This window comes from Typopeltis vanoorti, chromosome 26, assembly GCF_054136105.1.
Source record: "Typopeltis vanoorti isolate ZY-2024b chromosome 26, IOZ_Tvanoo_1.0, whole genome shotgun sequence".
NCBI lineage: Eukaryota > Metazoa > Arthropoda > Arachnida > Uropygi > Thelyphonidae > Typopeltis > Typopeltis vanoorti.
The window spans coordinates 6,628,341-6,648,035 of NC_143574.1; the positions used below are offsets into that span (position 1 = coordinate 6,628,341).

The 19,695-nt window shown below is 35.0% G+C and overlaps 1 protein-coding gene across 1 annotated transcript in view; it reads left to right on the plus strand.

Moving 5' to 3' along the window:
• Positions 1 to 19,695, plus strand: part of LOC150092290 (glycogen debranching enzyme) — a 461,626-nt gene that overhangs the window by 243,762 nt on the left and 198,169 nt on the right. The window contains exon 15 of the mRNA XM_090414998.1: positions 7,918 to 8,149. Within this exon, the coding sequence (XP_090271124.1) occupies positions 7,918 to 8,149 (232 nt within the window). The remainder of the gene's footprint in view (positions 1 to 7,917; positions 8,150 to 19,695) is intronic.

Genomic DNA, 19,695 nt, shown 5'->3' on the forward strand with positions numbered 1-19,695 from the left:
AATGATCATTTAGTAATCAGCTTCATTACTAATGATAGGCTAAAGTAACATAAAGGGGTTTATTGTCTTAATGCTAAATATCCACTTAATGAAAATTAGGAAAACATCTAAACAGCTTTCTGAATTCATTTAAACTAATGATTATTATGATTCCCAGTGACTTCCAAGGAGTTAGAAACTCATGGAAGGCCCTGATCAGCACACCAGCTATCCTATTTTTTAATTCATTCACATTACTTACACGTATCAACTTGAAAGCCAATCCATTCTAATCATGTACTGCTCCACAAGAGAAAAATCTAGCCCTCATCCCTTTCTTGACTGCATTCATTCTCAACTTTCATCGATGCCCTTTCATCCTCTTTCTCACCTTCAGTAAAATTAAAAATTCCATCTACCATTATATATTGTATGATCTTTCAGAAGTATGCAGGTCTATCATATCACTTCTTTTTATACAGTGGAGAGAGTATTACAAATTCTTAATATATCATCATCTACTCCACATCATGCTCTCTCCACTGTGATTGCATTATCTCAGAAACCAAGAGACCAGAGATGCACATAATAGTCCAGAGGAGATCACATCAAAGTCTTGCAGAGGCAAAAATCACTGACGTATCGTCATATGTCAGTGTTTGTTTCAGCATTGCAAGTATACTTTGAGCTGCATTTACAATTTTTGTTGTATGGCCCTGAACTTCCTATCTACTAAAACTCCAAAGTCACTAGCTAGCCTGATCTGTTTCTTCTAGCATAATCCCACCAATAGATGTGATATTGGATATGATATCTCATCCAAAGTGCATAACTTTACATTTCTAACATTGAACTGATAGCCATTTTCACATGCCGTAATTTCCAGCTTATTGAAACCATTCTGCAAGTGCTGCATAACAGCTGCATGTCACCTGTCATATCCTTCCAAGATCATTGATGTAAAGATTGAATAACAGCAGAGTAACGAAAGATCCTTGTAGTACACCACTAGAAACCTTAAACTTTTCAGAATTGCATCCCACATATGCCACTTTTCGAGATCTGTCAGTCAGCCATCCTCTTATCCATGCTAATTGCTAATACTTTATAATCCAGTCCCTTATTCTTCAGTTTATGCAACAGTCTTCTGTGCTTATTCTGTCAAAATCCTTAGTAAAGTTCCAAAGTATCATTGCATATCCATTCCCCTTGTCCAACTCAATGGTCACATTATTATAAAATATCAGCAAGTTGCTCAAACATCTTCACTTATTAAACCCATGCTGTTCATTACAAAATATAGATTCTCTGCCAACCTATTTCTGTATGAAGCTCTTATCAACTTTTCCAGAATCTTCACTATGACTCCAAAGATGCTGACAGGTGATTAGATTTTGCACCCTTGTGCAATGGGATTATTATACATTCTTTCCACTACTGTGGAATCTCCCCTATTTTGAGACTCAAATTACATAGCCCTGTCAAAGGAATTGCCAGTTCAACTGAGCACTTTTAACATCTGTGTTGATATTCCCACAATTGCCAGATTTTTTTTTTTATTTTTCCACTTGGTTAGACTATAATAAATTTAGTAAATTTATTATAGTCTATAATAAATTTTTTTTATAGTTTTATAGTTGGAAGTTTTTTCCACCAAGTGGAAAAAAACTGCCAACATCTTTCTCTAAATGCAGAGTAATTTAATAATAAGGTGAGACACCTTGTGGCAACTCGTATAGGTAAATATGACTTCCCATTTAGTATCACCACCTCTGGATCTGGCTCCCACTGATGAGACCTCAATAAAGGTCAAAACCAGTAGTAGCCCTTTCCTTAATGTATAGCATTATACATGTCTGCAAGGAGATGGATGGGAGATACTAAGACAATTGAGAGCTTAGTCCACCTTTACCACAAGTTGCCTCAGTCCTGAAGATACTTCAGGTGCAAACTTTGTTTGCTTACACTTGGATAAAGGATTAACTAAATTTATTGCCTCTATTGCCAAATTCTTTTTCAGTTTGTTCAACAGGTGTAGTATCTCCTTGTACACCTGAGTTTCTTCATTCAGAGAAGAGGTAGCAGCTCAATATTGCATACACCAGTTTGATACCTTTTAGCAAAATGGGTACTCATTAGTTGAACAATCTCTTCTGAACATGTCACCTGCATGCCATTTACATTCAGTACAGTTACTTTTTCACATTCATTCTTTCCTGTATTTACAGAATAATAATATGGTTGTCTTTGGCTTGCAGAGCCAGTTTCTTTTCATACTCAGACTTAGTTTTCCGTATAGTAGTTATGAATCTTCTGGCTTGCTCCTTATAATTTTTGTAACTGACATCATCCTTATGCATGCTGTATTCCTTCCACATCATCTTTTTCCTAAGAATCTTGAGCTTAATAAGATTGCACATCCATTTCATTCCTACCCTATTGATTCTTTAAACTGTTTGGACACATTTTGATATTGCAGCATTTAAGTATTTTTTAAATACTTTCCTTTACTGTCAATATCCTTCTCATCTTGCAACTGATACTATGACACAGAAAACCAAATATATCTCTCAGTTGGTCAGAATTTCCTGCTTTGTAATTTGGCATGTAACCTTTTTTTTTTTTTTTGAATGAAATCCATTAACTTAACCATTTCCTAAGTCAGTACAGCATGATGACTGTCACCAATCAGAGGCAGAACACTCATCTTTATCTACCCCCCCCCCCTTCTGACAATAATCACATCTAACACTCTTTGACCTCTAGTTCCTTCTGTTATATGCTGCTTGAGGAAGTTGTCTTGGAACAACTCACTAAATTTGATTTCATTCTTCTCATGAAATTTTCACCTCTACTCAATCACTGTTTGGATACTTAAAGATACTTAAACATTACCTGTTTTACATCCATTATGTTTATTTGATAATGCATTTCATCATCAGCAGCAGCTGATCCACTAGGGCTTTAACAATACCTCGCTATATATTTAATCTTATTAGACTCCACTTCACACCAGATGACTTCAAATGCACTTGTTACTAGTATTGCAGTCATATCTTTCTCTCCTAACTCAACTCAAATCATACAATATTATTAGCAGCACATGCCCTTTCCCTCCTCTCCTATCCTGTCTATCTTTTCTAAAAATACTGTACTCTTTGTACTTGATATACCAGTTAGTACATCTGCATCCAGGGCCAGTTCGAGAGTATCTGACGCCCCTATGCAAAGAAAATTTAGGCGCCCCCTATACAATGCAGTAATTAGTGTGTCATTTTTTTGATACCCAAATTCGATTAGTGGCCTATATATCTTAAAAATAAATGTTACAATTTTAAAAAAATTTCTGTCTATACATTTTTATGCCTATTTAAAAAAATCACTCACCAGAATGAAATAATTTAGTTACCAATTAAAAACATTTTACAGAGTTATTTTTAATGGCATACTACACTACTTCCATGTACACTATGTATACCAGGGTTTTCCAAACTGTGTTCTGTGAGAAGTTCTTGGAATTTGTCATTTTAGTTTTCTAAGCATTTTTTATGAATACATATTTTATAGTGGAAATATTCTGAGGAGAATAATATTCAAGAATATGTCGAAAAGCTCAGACCCAGAATGCCTAATAACATTTGTGTATCATTAATTTTCACACATCAAAACCTTTCAACATTTGGGAAAGAGAATACTGCTGTTTATGATCGGTCATAAAAATTGCCTGCAAGCGGATTATAACAATTGGCGGCATATAATATTTTTCGTACAAGAGAAGTTTTTAAGCAGCAATGCAGAGGCTGACCCTGATGAATAGAGAAGCAGTAAAATTTGCAGAAGTGTAGAAGAGGCAATAGGGCAATACCGTTGGTTGTATGAAAAAAAGAAACAAAATGCCCGCCAAACTACGTTAGCTCAATTCTTCGTTAAGAAGTAAAATAATAAAATTTATATTCTGAATATGCTTTATAGTCTTTCAGCTTCATGATTTTACTTTAACTAGGCCCTGAGATATACCTTAATTCTTTTATAAAAAAAAGTTCAAAAAAGAAATTTGAGGAACAAATTATACTTTTTCCCATAGGTTATTATATTCGATTAGTGCGTTTTTTTCGAATAATGCGCCTGTTTTAAAGAATGCATTAGGTGCACTAATCGAGAGATTACTGTATATATTTTTTGTCATACTCACACGTACACCTACACATGTGGATATTTATAAAAATAATATCATTATGAACATTTAATATAAAATTTATATATAAATGTTTATATATAAAATTTATTAATCAAAACCAATACATTTGTATACATATATGATTACTACTAATATCTGTATAGCAAGAAAATTATTACATCTTAAATACAAAAATTATGAAAAATTAATCTTTCGGGCTTTTGCTTTGGCAAAGTTTTGAATTAATTCATCTATATTGATTGTAGATGCAATTTCATGCTCTATAGATATTATTGCTAGACCAGTGGGTTGTTCCTGAGCCATCGTAGAGTGAATGTAAGTTTTTGTAAGTTTTAATTTTGAGAAACTCCTTTCTGAACTTGTTATCGATACTGGCAATGTCAAAAAAATTCTCAGAGCAATAAACACATTTGGAACACTATTTTCTAAATTATTTTTGCATATGTATGACAGGACATCTAATGAAGTATTTTCTAGAATTCACCTTGCTATTTATTATTTGTAATTCACTACATAAATCTGTTCCGTCAATATCTCTAGAAGGATCATGTGTTAAATAATTTTCCAATATCAAACATTTTTTAAGCAGTTCTGCCGAAGTAATTTTTTGAAATTCATATATATTTAAAAGAAAACCAAACTTTTCATTAATTGTAGACATGTGTTTGAATTTTTCATCAACAGATGCAATTATGGTATCAATAATTGAAAAATAAAAATCTACCTTAAATTTTTGTTTAAAATCTGTTATGAATTCATCCTCTGCTTCATACACAAATTGTTTCTTTTTTTTTTTTCTAAGTCTGTTTCTTGTTCAAAATTAGGCGTTACACCTAAGACCTCAGCGATTTTTTCCACATCTGTTAACATCTTTTCAAATTCATCCTCATTCCGGATTTTCATTAAGAAATTCTTTGTATCATCAGTACAATTTATGGCACCATTTATATCAAGGCTTGTATTCTGAAGTTGTTTACTTGTAAAGTTTATTTCTAAAAGTATATTATATGACATTACTAAGGATGCGATAAATTTGAACTTCTTTAAAGTTTTAAGAAGACTACTTGCACCTAATTTCATGGTATTTCCACTTAATCCACATAAACTATCATCTTGAGATATTTCTTGCAGTGCTTTGCAAACATCAGACAAATTATATCTTAGGAGCTTTAATGGGTCAATTCGACTCTCCCATTATGTATAACAGACTGGTTTGAAAGTGCGAACCTTCACGCAATCTGCAAACTAACCTTCATACTAAGATTATGAATAAAAAAGAAAACTTAATTTGGAACAAATGGAGGCTGTATTCATTTTTAGATTCAAATTTTCATGAATTTATAAAATAATTGTTTGACATCATCATCATACGTATCAAGGATTTAGGCCTAGCATGGCCTGTTCCGGCCTTAGAAGTCATCGTTTAAGAGAACGTCCTGGTTTTCTTTTTCCTAATGGCTTGTACTTTAAGGCTTGTTTTGGTAATCTTTCTGTTTTCATTCTTTGAACATGTTCCATCCATTTATGTTTATATTTTTTAATTTTTTCTATTACTGGTTCTTGGTTTTATTCTTTCATAATATCTTCGTTTCTTTTGTGATCAAATAGGGTATACTTTGCAGTTTTTCTCATAAACTTCATTTCTGCTGTTGTTAATCTTTTTTGTCTTTTTGTTTTATTGTCCAGATTTTGCTTCCATACATTAAGACCGGTAAGGCTAACGTATTGTATACTTTTAGCCTGGTTTGTTTTTGAACTAGGTTTGGTTTAAATATAGAGTTAATTACACCTGTTATTTTTAAATATTTTGCAATTTTTATGTTTATATCTTTTTCATTTTCATATGTGATCATACATCCTAGGTAGTTAAATGATTCACCTGTTCTAAGATCTTGTTATCTATTACTATTTTAGTTCTTGCTGGATCTTGTCCTTTAAAGGCCATAGTTTTTGATTTTTCTGTTGATATTATCATACCATAATCTTTGGATATCTCATTTAGATTTAAAATAGCATTCTGCAAGTTATCTTCAGAATTTGTAATTATTATTTGGTCGTCTGCAAAGAGGAGAGTGTTTAAGTTAACTGTAGGTGAAAGTTTAATTCCTTGGTGTAAATTTTTACTCCATTTCATAATTGTTTGACAAAAATAATTATCTTCAATCAAGTTCTGGGAGAATTTTAAAAATGTATTGGTGATTAAAATAATTAGCCAAAAAATGGATAGTGACATTGATCTTCCATAATGATGCAATATGAAGTGAAGAAAGTATGAAAGGATTTCTTATTTTGCGCTGGCATTAAAAACTATAATTATACGATAAAAACAAGCAGCAAAACGAATATAACTCGTCGGTATTTAGTCTGATATAACTTAGATTCTGTTTACTAAGCAAATGGCAATCAACTGCATTTCTTGCTGTAGGCAACTGAACATAGTTACTACATATGCCAAGTAATCTAGTTAAATGTTTTTTCAGCATGAAGGATTATTGCCCCTTCTAATGGACATGACTGTCAAACTACACTTCTTATCCATGTTCTTTCAGCAGGTGGACAGAATGTTATCCAGGTTTGCTAGGCGTGTATATACGACCAGCAAAGAAATGGTACGCTTACATACATGAATTTTATGGAATACAGGAGTTCCTGTTAGTTTTATATTTAGCAAAATCTAGCACCCCAAAGTCTTGACTCCCATAGGCGATTGCCTAGGTTCGCCTAATGATAAAACCGGCCCTGTCTGCATGTGATTGCCAGGTCTCACTAATGCTTATGATTTGAGGCCTTATCATATTTATACAACCAACAAACTCTATACCTTTGTTTCTGATACTCCACTTTAATTACTGGAATATCAGAAACAAAGGTATAGAGTTTGTTGGTTGTTGTGACATAACAAGAGATGAAATTCAAATCTTTCCTGGTACACACAGGCTTCCCTTTTACTCTGAATACTGTAGGTGCCATTCTCTGAATAGTGTTAGTTTACTGCTCATGATTGATTGGCCTGATTAGCATATATTGAAACTGAGTAATAGTAAACAATTTTTTCGCTTGGATAAGATGTAATGCATTGAAATATTTTAGCTTTTTCTTTGAGAAGTGTAAACGTTTTGGTTTACCTCAAGCTTCTAAAATGCAAATGATCAGATTAGTAATAGTTTCATCAACAGATTTGAATCCTTTTAGTCATTTAACTAAATGACTAAAAGGATTCTATCTGTTATCATTTGCAGTACATTGCGCCCTTCGCTTGGAATAGGCCCAAGTTCGATTCTCGTCGCAACGGGAGGAATCTTTATCTGGATGATTTCAATTGAAGGTGAGTTAGCCAATCTCATATGGAGGTAGCAGGGTTTTTTCTCCTGGAAACTCGGGTTTTTCATTCCGCATACAGACAAATCGGCCCTTCAGAACACATGCAATTTACAGACAAAAATACTAGTTGTGGTGGAGGTGGGCAGTAGATGGCGTTGATGGATTGATTCGTAGTAGAGGTTCGGTGTAGTGGTTGAGACAGTTGTAGGTGTCCTCCCGCGATGAGTCTTCAGACTCCTTGGGGTATCAGGAATAATAATAATTATCATCACTTTGTATTCGATTTATACTTGAATTTTCATCATGAGTAATGAATAAAAAACTGTTTTTAATGAAAAAGCTTACAATTATCATAATTCAGCTTCTATATATGTTCTATATTTCACCACAAAATAATTTAATACTAGATCCATTTTTAGGCATAATTGAAGAAATTTTATTGGAAGTAAAGCTGAATCATAAATATGGCGGTGGAATATCAAACCACTCATCTGATTTTATCATGGGATTACTGGACTATGAGATAGAAATCAGAGAGCATATTCAGCCCTTTGAGACTGAGATGGTAGAAATTAAAGATGGAAATGATGAAAGTGATGAAAAGGTTATAGATTTTACAAATTTTCCTCCTGGATCAGTCATAGCCTTCAGGTAACTAAAATTATTTTATATTAATTTTATTTGTAAAATTAATATATTTAAATAATATATATTTCTGTGTGTGTGTGCATGTTAGAAAAAATATACACATACATACATGTGCATGTGTATATTTGGAAAATGATTCGTTACCCCAGTTACCTAGATGGAATAGATTTTTCTACCCAGAATGCATAAACATATTCCGTCAGCAGCTTCCTCATGATGAAATTGTAGAAGAGCTTGGTAAAGCTTCTTGCAGATCTGGATAATATATTCCTAAGCCAACTGAAGAATCCTGAAGAGGAATTCTAATCTGCCAAAGAAATACTTCCCATTAACAGGAACAATAAGCTAGGACAGTTGATTGCTTTATCGATCTGGGATTTCTTCGAAACCTAAAGCAGAAATTGTTCTGTGGTTGTCATTGAGCTGCAGGAATATTTATTATAATTTTTTTTTTTTTTTTTTAAATATAAGACAGGGTTACCTGTGGGAGACAAGTGAATTTGTTAACCATTTTTGGCAAGTTTATAAGTGGAACTGTGCTGTCAGCTATCGGATCTTGGAGTCTATACCTGCTTATCTAACTATTCTCTTTGTGCCCTGTGGCACATAAAGCCACAGGGCACAAAGGGATCCATATAAAAGTTACTGGGATCCATATAAAAGCTACCCCCCTTGTAATAATCTTTACTTTGTCCATTTTCAGTATATATGCAGTCCATTTCAATCTGCGTTTTTTTTATTTCATTGGCAATACTTTTTTGCACTGTTTATGTAAATCTTCATAAACAGTGTTATATGTTGGTGCAAAATAGCTTTTAATATTTTATGCAAAAAATTTATTTTAAAATTATTTAGTTTAGCTTCTTGTTTCTTTTTCAGTCTCTGATTCATATAAGCAATATGGCCTTAACATTGTATTTCCTGTTCAAACTTCTGTAGCTTGCAGATTCATGTTGGAGCTTCTGGAAGAAAAACTATGTGACTGAAATAAAAATAAAATACAATAATTAATGTTCAGTCTGCTCTAAGCCCACTTGCACAGGTAGATACCTACATACCATTTCACATCGCCATCCTGTCCAGAAACTTGGAATTGTCAAAATTTTAACCTCCATAGCAGAATGAATTCTGTCTTCAGGACCAGCACTGCATCTGGAGCAACAAGCTCTTCTTACATTATCCAAAAAAATTAATACAACTGAAAATAGTGTTCACAAAATCAATCTCTAGCAAATTATTAAAAGTCATTACATTTTATCAACAGCAATTTCTTTAGTTTTCTGAAGCATTTTCTATTGATATATTAACATTGCAACATGCCTTTCCACTTTCATCTTTTATTTTGTCCATTGTTTAATTTCAGATGTTGGTTCTGATACAATATTTACATGTTTAGTTCAATAATAAAAGAGACTCCTCTGTTATTCAACTCCTTATTATGTCAGCTACATTATTTTTTGCATTTAAAATCTCATCAAAATGATATCTTCATCTTTCAACAGTCTTATCTTCTTCTATTAGCAGTTTTCCAATGCGGCATGATACTACAATCTTCAGCACTTTCTCTATCATGCTGTCCACACAATTCCTCATATCTTCTATTCTCTTTCTGATCTTTTAACTAACTTGTCTTTCTCTCTGTAATTTATCAAATGAATATCTTTAATTCTCTGTGACTTACAAGGGGGGGGGACTGAAAAGTTCTGATAAACACCTAGAACAAAAATAATATTAAAGCAACTGATATAACCATAAGAAAGAACATATCTTAAAACCAACCCCAATGTTTCATCAAATTGTAATAATTTGTTAATTTTCTTTTAGGATATATAAGAAAACATGTCAGAGGTTTTGAAAAAATTCGAAGATAGAGGTGCAGGTCATCAGCAAGTTTTTTGTGCTGCAAGCAAAGTCTGCAACTGAGATCCCTAAACTTTGTGTGAAACTTTAGGTGACTGTGCCTCAACTTTTAAACTTGGCTGCCATCTAGCAACTGTTGGATATGTTGAGGCACAGTCACCTAAAGTTTCACACAAAGTTTAGGGATCTCAGTTGCAGACTTTGCTTGCAGCACAAAAAACTTGCTGATGACCTGCACCTCTATCTTCGAATTTTTTCAAAACCTCTGACATGTTTTCTTATATATCCTAAAAGAAAATTAACAAATTATTACAATTTGATGAAACATTGGGGTTGGTTTTAAGATATGTTCTTTCTTATGGTTATATCAGTTGCTTTAATATTATTTTTGTTCTAGATCCCCCAGGTCAAGAAGACCTTCCACACCGATCAAACCTTAAAACATTGATGCAGTGCATACCATGATCCTGGATAACAGTTGAATACCAGCGAAAAACATTGCAAAGACTCTTGGGATATCCAGGGAATGAGTTAGGTTCATTAATTAAAGAAACACCTAAAAGGAACAAAATTTACCACAGATGATGAAGTCATCTGTGGGATTGCAAATGATGTAGCAGCATTTTAACAAGTATATAACTTCATGGGGAATATGTAGAATAATATATAAGTTACATGGTTCTACCTCAATTCCTTCACAACTTTTCAGCACACCCTCATAGCATCAAATGATATTTTAATTTTTATGCATTTTTTTCTGTTTCTGCATCTTGTTTGATAACCACACTTTTTTCTTTTTTCCATTCTTAGCACCCAAATGGTCTCTTGTCACTTCATATATACTATCCTAAAATATTTCCATCTTCTTTCTGTCATATTTTCTAGGCTTTGTTTCTCACTTTCTAGTTTCTCATTCTTCAAAATTTGAAATTTTGCTTTAACATCTAAGAGTGAGCTTTTAAAGTTACCCTTAATTTTTTTTATGATGATCCCATGCATGAAAGGTCACAAGATCTATAACACTACAATGCCATATGTGGGCAAGTGATTAAGGAAAAAATGTAGCTTGTTGATATGTTTCTTAGAGTGGGAGGTTGTACTCAGTCGGAAAAACAGTATGGGGGAGATTGTTCCAAAGAATAGAGGTGGATCAATGAAGGAACATGGTGAAAAGTTAGTTCAGTTTGTTTGGAGCTAGACATTGTATGGATGTTGGCCAGTGGCTACCCTAGTTCTTACATGGTTAGAAGAAAGTGGGGGGAATGGTAGCAGCCATTTCAGAGGAGCAATGCCCATGAAAGTCCCTGTAGAAAAAGCACAGTGCTGCTGAAACAGAGCACCTATGGTAAAGTGACTGAAGGGAATTTGTGAGGGAAGGATCATCTATTAAGTGGATTTCCCTCTTTTGATTATCATCAAGAATTCTTAGTGAGGTCTTGGGTGCTCCACTCCAAATGTGGGAACAATACTTCAAGGTTGATCAGATCTGAGACTTATAAAGTGTTAGGAATTGAGAGAAAGAGAAGTAATGTTTAGAATGGAAAAGAACACCAAGCTTTTTAGAGGCTAATGAGGCTATGTATGTAATATGTTTGTGCCAGGATCAACTGGATGTGACAGTCAACCCAAGAAGAGAATGCTGATCTTGAAAGGAAACTGGAACATTATCAAAGGTAAGAGGGAGATGAGGTGGGATTCTTCTTGTAGGTAATAAGGCAGGCTTGAGTTGAGTTTTTTGGCATTGAAATTTACTAAGTTGTCATCGTCCCATTTGAGGATGTTGAAGAGGTCAGTGTTTAAGTCACTGATTATTGGAAGATCTTGAGGCATCTAACATTAGAGTACTACCGGGTTTGTGTAGCAGCAGCAACAGTACTCTTTACTCCTCTCCCTCAAATGAGGAAGAGGAGTAAAGAGTACTGTTGATGGCAAAGCTCTGAATAGGATATGAAGCCAGGAGAAAATAGGTCATTGATGTAAAAGAGGAAGAGCATTGGTGAGAGCATAGAACCCTGGGACATTCCAGCATTGATGGAGTATCCCAGGGTTCAGTAACATGGATTTCTCTGAATCTTTTCATGACCTGTGTCTAAAGGGAGATGGATTGGCTAGAAGATCAGTAGAATGAGAGAATGGCAGAATCCATATTGGTGATTACTAATTAACTGTTGAGTCTCCAGGTAATGGATCAATAATTAGATGACTGACTTTTGTAATTTTTTGATACAGGCTGGATGTAGGCTGGTTTCTATGCTTTTAGGTAGATGCCGGTAGAATATGATAGTTTATATAGGCGATACAGGATGTGTGTCAGTTCTGGAGCACAACTGGAGGCATACCATCTGGACTAGGAGTGTTATTAGTATCAAGATTATTCAGGGTTTGCAATGTGATCTTTTTTTTTCTCCTGTCTAGTGATGTACATTTTACTTCTGCATATCAAGGTCCTCCATATCATTGCCATTATCTGATGTGACAACTTCACAACTTGTGCAATATGGCCCCTGAATTTCTGGTCCTTGTCCTCCTCCACCACCACCACCACCATTCCCAGATCTCTCATGTCCTCTGGCTCCTTTGAACATTCTCCAATGAGTGTATACTTTCTGATACCTATCTGACAGCCAATGATCCAACTGACTAGTCTGTCATCCATTCCCATCCATTTCAGTTTATTGAACAGTTTGTCATGTGGAAGTCTGTCCAAAGCTTTTGCAAAATCTCAATACGAGATGTGACAATTTAATACCTTCCCATTCATGCAATCTATTCAGGTCCTCCTGTAAGGCCATCTGCTTGACTCTGTATTGCTCTTCCCAATTTTGTATCATCTACAAACAGTTGCATTAAATTAAACAATTGCAAATTAAACAACAATAGTCGTAATATACAGATCCCTGTGGTACTCTACTAGTGAAATTCCTCTTTCTGGATACCGCATCTCCACATGCAACTTTCTGATTCCTATCTGACAGCCAGTGATCCAACTGACTAGTCTGTCATCCATTCCCATCCAATTCAGTTTATTTAACAGTTTGTCATGTGGCAGTCTGTCCAAAGCTTTTGCAAAATCTGAGTATGCGGTGTGACAATTTAATTCCCAGAACGGCTGCATAGTGCTGCCCATGTGGTGATTTGGTTGGAGACATATGAGTAATTGTCTTTGTACATGTTTTAACTAATCCATATGTAAACCTCAAGCTGATAGAGCCATTTGCATACCCAAAAGTGAACACAGTGCGAGATTTGATATGGTCTGACAGATGATTAAGTGTGCAATTAATGGCTGATGAATTGCAAATCAAGAAACAGAATAATTTTAACTGAAGAATTGGGTATGAAAAGAATTTCTGCAAAGTTAGTGTCTTGGAGCTTGATGGACAAACAGAAGCAGCGGCAGCTTCAGATTGTGACTGATTTTTCTGCAAATAAGCACATGTTTCTGAGAGTAATTATGGGTCATGAAACCTGGTGCTTCCAGTATGACCTCAAAACAAAATGTTAGAGCATGCAGTGGAAAACCCCGAGTTTGCCACATTCACAGTTCAAGACCATGCTGGTGTGTTTCATTGATCACATGGGGGGATAGTCCACTATGAATTCATTGAACAAGGGCAAACTGTCAACTAACAATGCTATTTAGAGGTGCTGAAGAAGATTATTACATTCTGTTCAGAGAAAAAGATCTGAATTGTGGCCTGACAAGTGGATCATCCATCACAACAATGCACTCACAATGAGCACACTAAGCCATAGTCCGCTGATCATGAGAGAGTTTCTGGCCAAGAAATCAATTACCAAATTAGGTGATCCTGCTTATTCACCCGATTTAGCTCCCTGTGATTTCTGGCTGTTTTCCAAAATTAAAGACTGTGCTAAAAGAACGAAGATTTTATGACATCGCTGATATCCAGCATAATGTGATAAAGACACTTAAGAGTATTCCAGAAAAAGAGCTCCAACCCTGTTTCCAAAAATGGAAATACTGTCTAAACCAGTGTATAAATGCACAAAGGGACTACTTCAAAGCCAACAGTAGCCACTAATGTATAGTTCTGAATGTACGTTTTTTACAGGTACATTCCAGGAATTAAATTGTCACACCTCATATACCACTGTATGTTTGTCACCTTGTTATAGTACATAAGTTATAAGGGTGTTTCATCCTCATCATCCTGATGAGGATGAAACACCCTTATAAATTATTCACTGAATACCTCAACTGTGTCTTCTGCAGCAGTTACCATTCTACTATAATCTTCTACTATTATATTTTCATCCATTAACATCATCTTGCTCTAATCATTCTTCCTTCAGATATGTGGCAAGTAGAAGAAAGAATGATTCTTACTAATTTTTCTTCCTTCTACTTGACACATATCTGAAAAACTCTCTAATGTTTTTCTTGGTCTGATTTGCTAATTTCTGCTCATACTGCAATTTTGCTGTTCTTACCAACTGAGTCACCTTCCTAGTCTGCTCTTTACTCATGCAATTGATTACTAGCTACCATTATTCATCTTGTGCTGCCTTCACAGTATCCTCTTTTCTAAATTTCATTCATAATCCTTTCATTCATCCATTTGACACCTACTTTATTTAGTCTTTTGACCTTCAGAATACATGTGCACATCAATGTTGTTAAATATCTTTTGGTCGGTTCCCATACAGCATTTATCTCCCTCTTAGTTAACACCTCATTCCATGCTGTAGTTTCAGGCTGTCTCCTAAGCTTTTCATAATCGCCAGCCTTGTAATTTCACATATATCCTTTCTCACAGAGGTCTTCATATGGCTGGCCATAACCCAGGCGATCACTTCATGATCAGTCTCATCAACTGGAAGGAAGTATGAAATCCCCACTCACAATGACATCCTCTGTTCTAAAATTGGTCAGATCTAAAACTCATGATTTGTGTGCCCTCTTTTACATACTGCCTAAGTTGAAGATTATCTCACAGTATTGGTTAAACCTAATGTCCTTGTGTTCTGATATCCTGATATCGACTATCCTGCCTGTTTGGCTGTAGTAGAAAGTTTGCAACTGCAAGGGACCTGGTATATTCCTGGTAGGTCTAGGGGACGTGGCTGTCTTTGGTGGAGTGGATAAGAGATGCCAATTTCTTATGTTGTCTGTAACTGGTTATAAGGTCATATTTCTTTAGGAATTTTGTTAATTTTTTAGATGTGCCCCATATATATGGAATGGTAATAGATTTTGAGTAATTTCTGCTTTGAAGGGAGAGGGGGAGGGGTTGCAGTTACATGGTTTTAATATTTTTTGGATTTTTGGGGGGGTTGTAGCCATTGAGTTGAAAAGTGTTAAGGATATGGTCAAGTTCAGTAGTTAGGGTGTTGTTATCCAAACTGATTAATTTTGCCATTTTATATAGTTTTTATAATCCCATATTGTTGGGGGGGGGACCTGTTGGTGAATGTACCTACCTGCATGTGGTAGGTTTTCTGAAAATGGAAAATGCCAGGGATCCATTGGGCTGGCATGTAATCAGAGTATCTAGGAATGGGAGACTGTTGTTGCTTTCCTTTTCCAATGTAAATTAGATATGGGAGTGTTGATTGTTTAGGTGTGTTAAGAAATTATGGTGTGTGTCTAGGTCATACAGCCAAATAGATAACACATCATCTGTGTAGCACAGCCAGACAGTGGGTTTGTGTGGAACAGAGTTTAAGGCTTTTTCTTCAAAGGTCGCCATAAAGAAGTTGGCCGGGGGGGGGAGAACTCATGGCAGTCCCCTCTTTCTGTTTGTAGAATTTCCTTGCCAAATGAAATAGCCTGAGTTCATGATGAACTGAAATAGAGCTGAGATATCAGGATGAAATATGACTTGGTTGAGGTCTAAGGTATCTTTGAGTGAGACATTGGTGAATAAGGAAGAGACATCAAAACTGACCATTATGTTCATGTGTTAGAATGTGAGGTTTTCCTTACTGGCTTTAAAGTGGGCTGAGTTTTTTATGTGTGAAGGCAACCAAAGTGTTTTGCCAACACTTTGGCTGAACGTTTGGCTAATTTGTATATAGGTTAATCAATGCCATCCACAATGGGATGTAATGGCGCATTCTGTTTATGGATTTTTGATAGTCCATATATCCTGGAGGGGTGGTGGTCCTAGAGTTATAAGGTTTTAGCCTGTTTGTAACTTCCACAGGCCACATGTTGGTGAGATCTTAGTCTAATAGACTCTGATCCCACCAATACAACACATTGTTCTTGTAATCCCTGATGATGGCAATGTAATATCTCTGAAATATAGGAAGGTATTGATTAAAGTTTTTTAATTAGTATTCTAGTATAACATATTAATTTCCAAAAATTAAAAGCTATATTTTTTATATTGTGTTTTTTTTTATTTTTTTTACGATTTAGTAAAATCGCTAAATGAAACAAGAAGTGTCAGAACATTGGTAGAAAATATTCAAAGGAATGCAGTCAGGAGTGCATATCAATACTGAGATAGAAAAAAACTATTGAAAACTTAAAATGTGTAATGGTAGCTGAGATAGATAATATTTGACCAGAAATGTTCAAATATGAAGGTATCAAAGTTTTGCAATATAATGAAGTCCTGCACTTCATAATTCAGAAGGTCAAATTCCAGATGATTGGAGTATCTTTCATGGTACATATGTAAAAAAATATAAATAAAACTGAATTGACAATTACAGAGGAATTTCCATAGCAAGCTTTCCAAGTAAGATTTATGCAAGTGCACTTGAGAAAGATTTAAGAAAAATAGAATAATATAAACTTGGAGAAGAAAAAGTTGAGTTCAGCCAAATAGAGATAGTCAGAATCAGATTGTTCACTTTAAGACAAATAGTTGAGAAAACATGAAAATATAATAAGGATTTGTATTTAAGTGTTGTCATATGCTTTTTCCTACAAAAAGCATATGAATACTTTTTGGGATTGTTGTAGCTAGAAAAGGCATATGACAATGTGCTAAAAGGAAAACTGTTGAAAATGCTACAATTATATAAATGTAAATGAAATATTATATTGAGCAATGCATGGTCTATATTGATTTATGAGTCAGTTAGAACTGAAAGATGTATAGGAAGATGGTTTGATATAAAATAATATATCCTCTTGCAAGACAAATGGGCATACTATTTATGCTATTATTCATCACCAATAATGCAGATGTAAATCAAGGCTTATGCTGCTTTCTTTAATAATTTGATCCATATAGATCACATAAACAGGGTAGTACTTATGCACAGGCGCATGAGGTGTTAGCTGGGGGCTCCAAAAAATTAGGAATAAGGGAGGGGTCCCTGAACACTTTAGCAGCTTGGGCCCCTGTCTGCCTGCCTTGGAAAAAGTGTAAGTATGGCCCTACACATAAGGAAAGCTGAGATCAAAATTAGAGATGTTAATCTTCTCAGCTGTTTATACAGATGATATTATGCTCTTAAATAAATCCATTATAAGTCTACAGGATTCATTAATTAAGTTGAATAGCTGCTGTAACAAATTTGGTAAAATCAGCAATAAAAAGACAGATTGTGCAAATAGGCATGAATATTGAAAACTGGTTGACCAGAAATGTTCATCAGCAGCATTTTAGAGGGAAAACTATAGAATAAGTAAAATATTTCAGTTATTTAGGCACCATGATTAGTGAAGATGGTAAAGTAAAAATTGAAAAAAAAAAAAAAACAGAATAAGAAGAGTGGGTATTGTTAGCAGTCAGCTACTTAAATTTATATGGAATAAGAGACAAATTAATCAGAACACTAAACTAATTGTTTTTATAATTGTCCCATACAAGACAGCTATAAAAACTTATACAAGATTAGCTGTATGTAGGATTCATATAAGAATTATCCTGCTAGATAACAGACTAATTTGAAACACATTATAAAAATTTAGTTTAATTTTTTATAATGTGTAATGTTACTGTTTTTATGGATGCCTTTCATGAGTTATAAAGTTAGAAACTTGGAGATCAGGAACATACTTTGTAAGGCTTAAACACTAGTGAACAGCTGTCAAACAGGGAGAAGCCTTCTGTCCTCTGTAGTGCTGATAGGATTCCTATTATACTGCTATGTTTAGACTCCTGATAGGCATGATATGACAAAGTTAGTGGTTATAGAATTATTTGCTAGCTGGTACATTATACCATCAGGTCCTCTGCTTGAGGAAGCACTTTGTTACTGTACTCTTATATGGAGGAGTTACTGGCTAAATATAGTGTGTCGAGGATGTTCATGAAGTGTGTCACTTTCTATGTATGTGATAAGAAATCAGAGATCCTAATTCATGATACCAATCATGTCAGTAGCCATTTGGGGACTCCAAGTGTTTGGTAATGACATTATTAAAAAGTCCAATTAAAATAATTAGTTTTTACTGTAATGTTGTTATACTTCACTTATTATTATCCTCCTTGGTTTACATGGTGATTCATCCACATGATAAGCCTCATCTTAGGAAATTGTTCTCTTCTGTATAACAGTACCTCAGCATTCTTTCATGTTTGTCAAGCTGACTGTCCACTTTGGTAGTCCATTCGACTTCCGCACCCATTCTCCATGCATTGAATTTTGCTACATTCTTATATAGCTTCTAGGAATGACTTCTTATGTGAACAGGATTTCTTATCTGCACCAAACACATGCATGCGCGCGTGCACACACACACACACACACACACACACACACACACACACACACACACACACACACACACACACACACACACACACACACACTCGCACGCACACACACATACACACCTATACATTGCCTGTGTCATATTTTGTAAATCATTTTGTTTTGGCTCTGATAAACTTACTGCTGTTTATGTCTCTGGTGGCTTAGCAAACACACTGTGAAATGGAGAGTGCTGAGAACTAGAGTGGGCAAAAAAGATAATCATTTCTTGCATCATGTAAGCAAAATATTTGAGCACAAAACTTAGATCATTCCATGTCAGCTGTGCCAAATAAATGATGCCATACAACCACATAAAACCAAGAAAATTCAGACTGCAACATTCTTGTTTTTGGCATGAAATCTATTGTTTCAGAAACTTCAAAGATTTTATTATTATTATTATTATTAACATTTGACCTCCATGGAGTCAGAGACTCATCGTGGGAGATGCACACTATTGCACACAATGCTCATCCAACCATGCTTTAAACTGATTCAATGTGTCTACACCCACAACACACTCAGGCAGTGCATTCCACTCACCAATCATTCTCCATTCAAAAAACCTTCTCCTCACTCTTCTGCTCACACCCTCCTTATACAGTTTCCAGCGATGGCCTCTTGTTCTGTCCCTCTCCATTTCCATGAAAAATCTCTTCCTTGTCGACCTGATAACAATCCCTGAATAGCTTATATATCTCAATCATATCCATTCCTCCTTCCCTCTTCCTCTAATTCACGAGGCTCTGCAACTTACATTTCGCAATCTGTCCTCATACTCCACATTCCAAAGACCACTGACCACCTTTGCAAATCTTCTCTGGATCCTTTCCAACATATCCTCGTTACATATGAAAACCCGGTGACCATCTGTGCACTATAATCCATATGAGGCCTGATCAAGACCTTATGCAATGTAATCATACCGTCTCTATTTCTACATGTCAGGGTTATCCACATCATTGCCATTATCCGATGTGATGTCCTCATAACTTGTGAAGTGT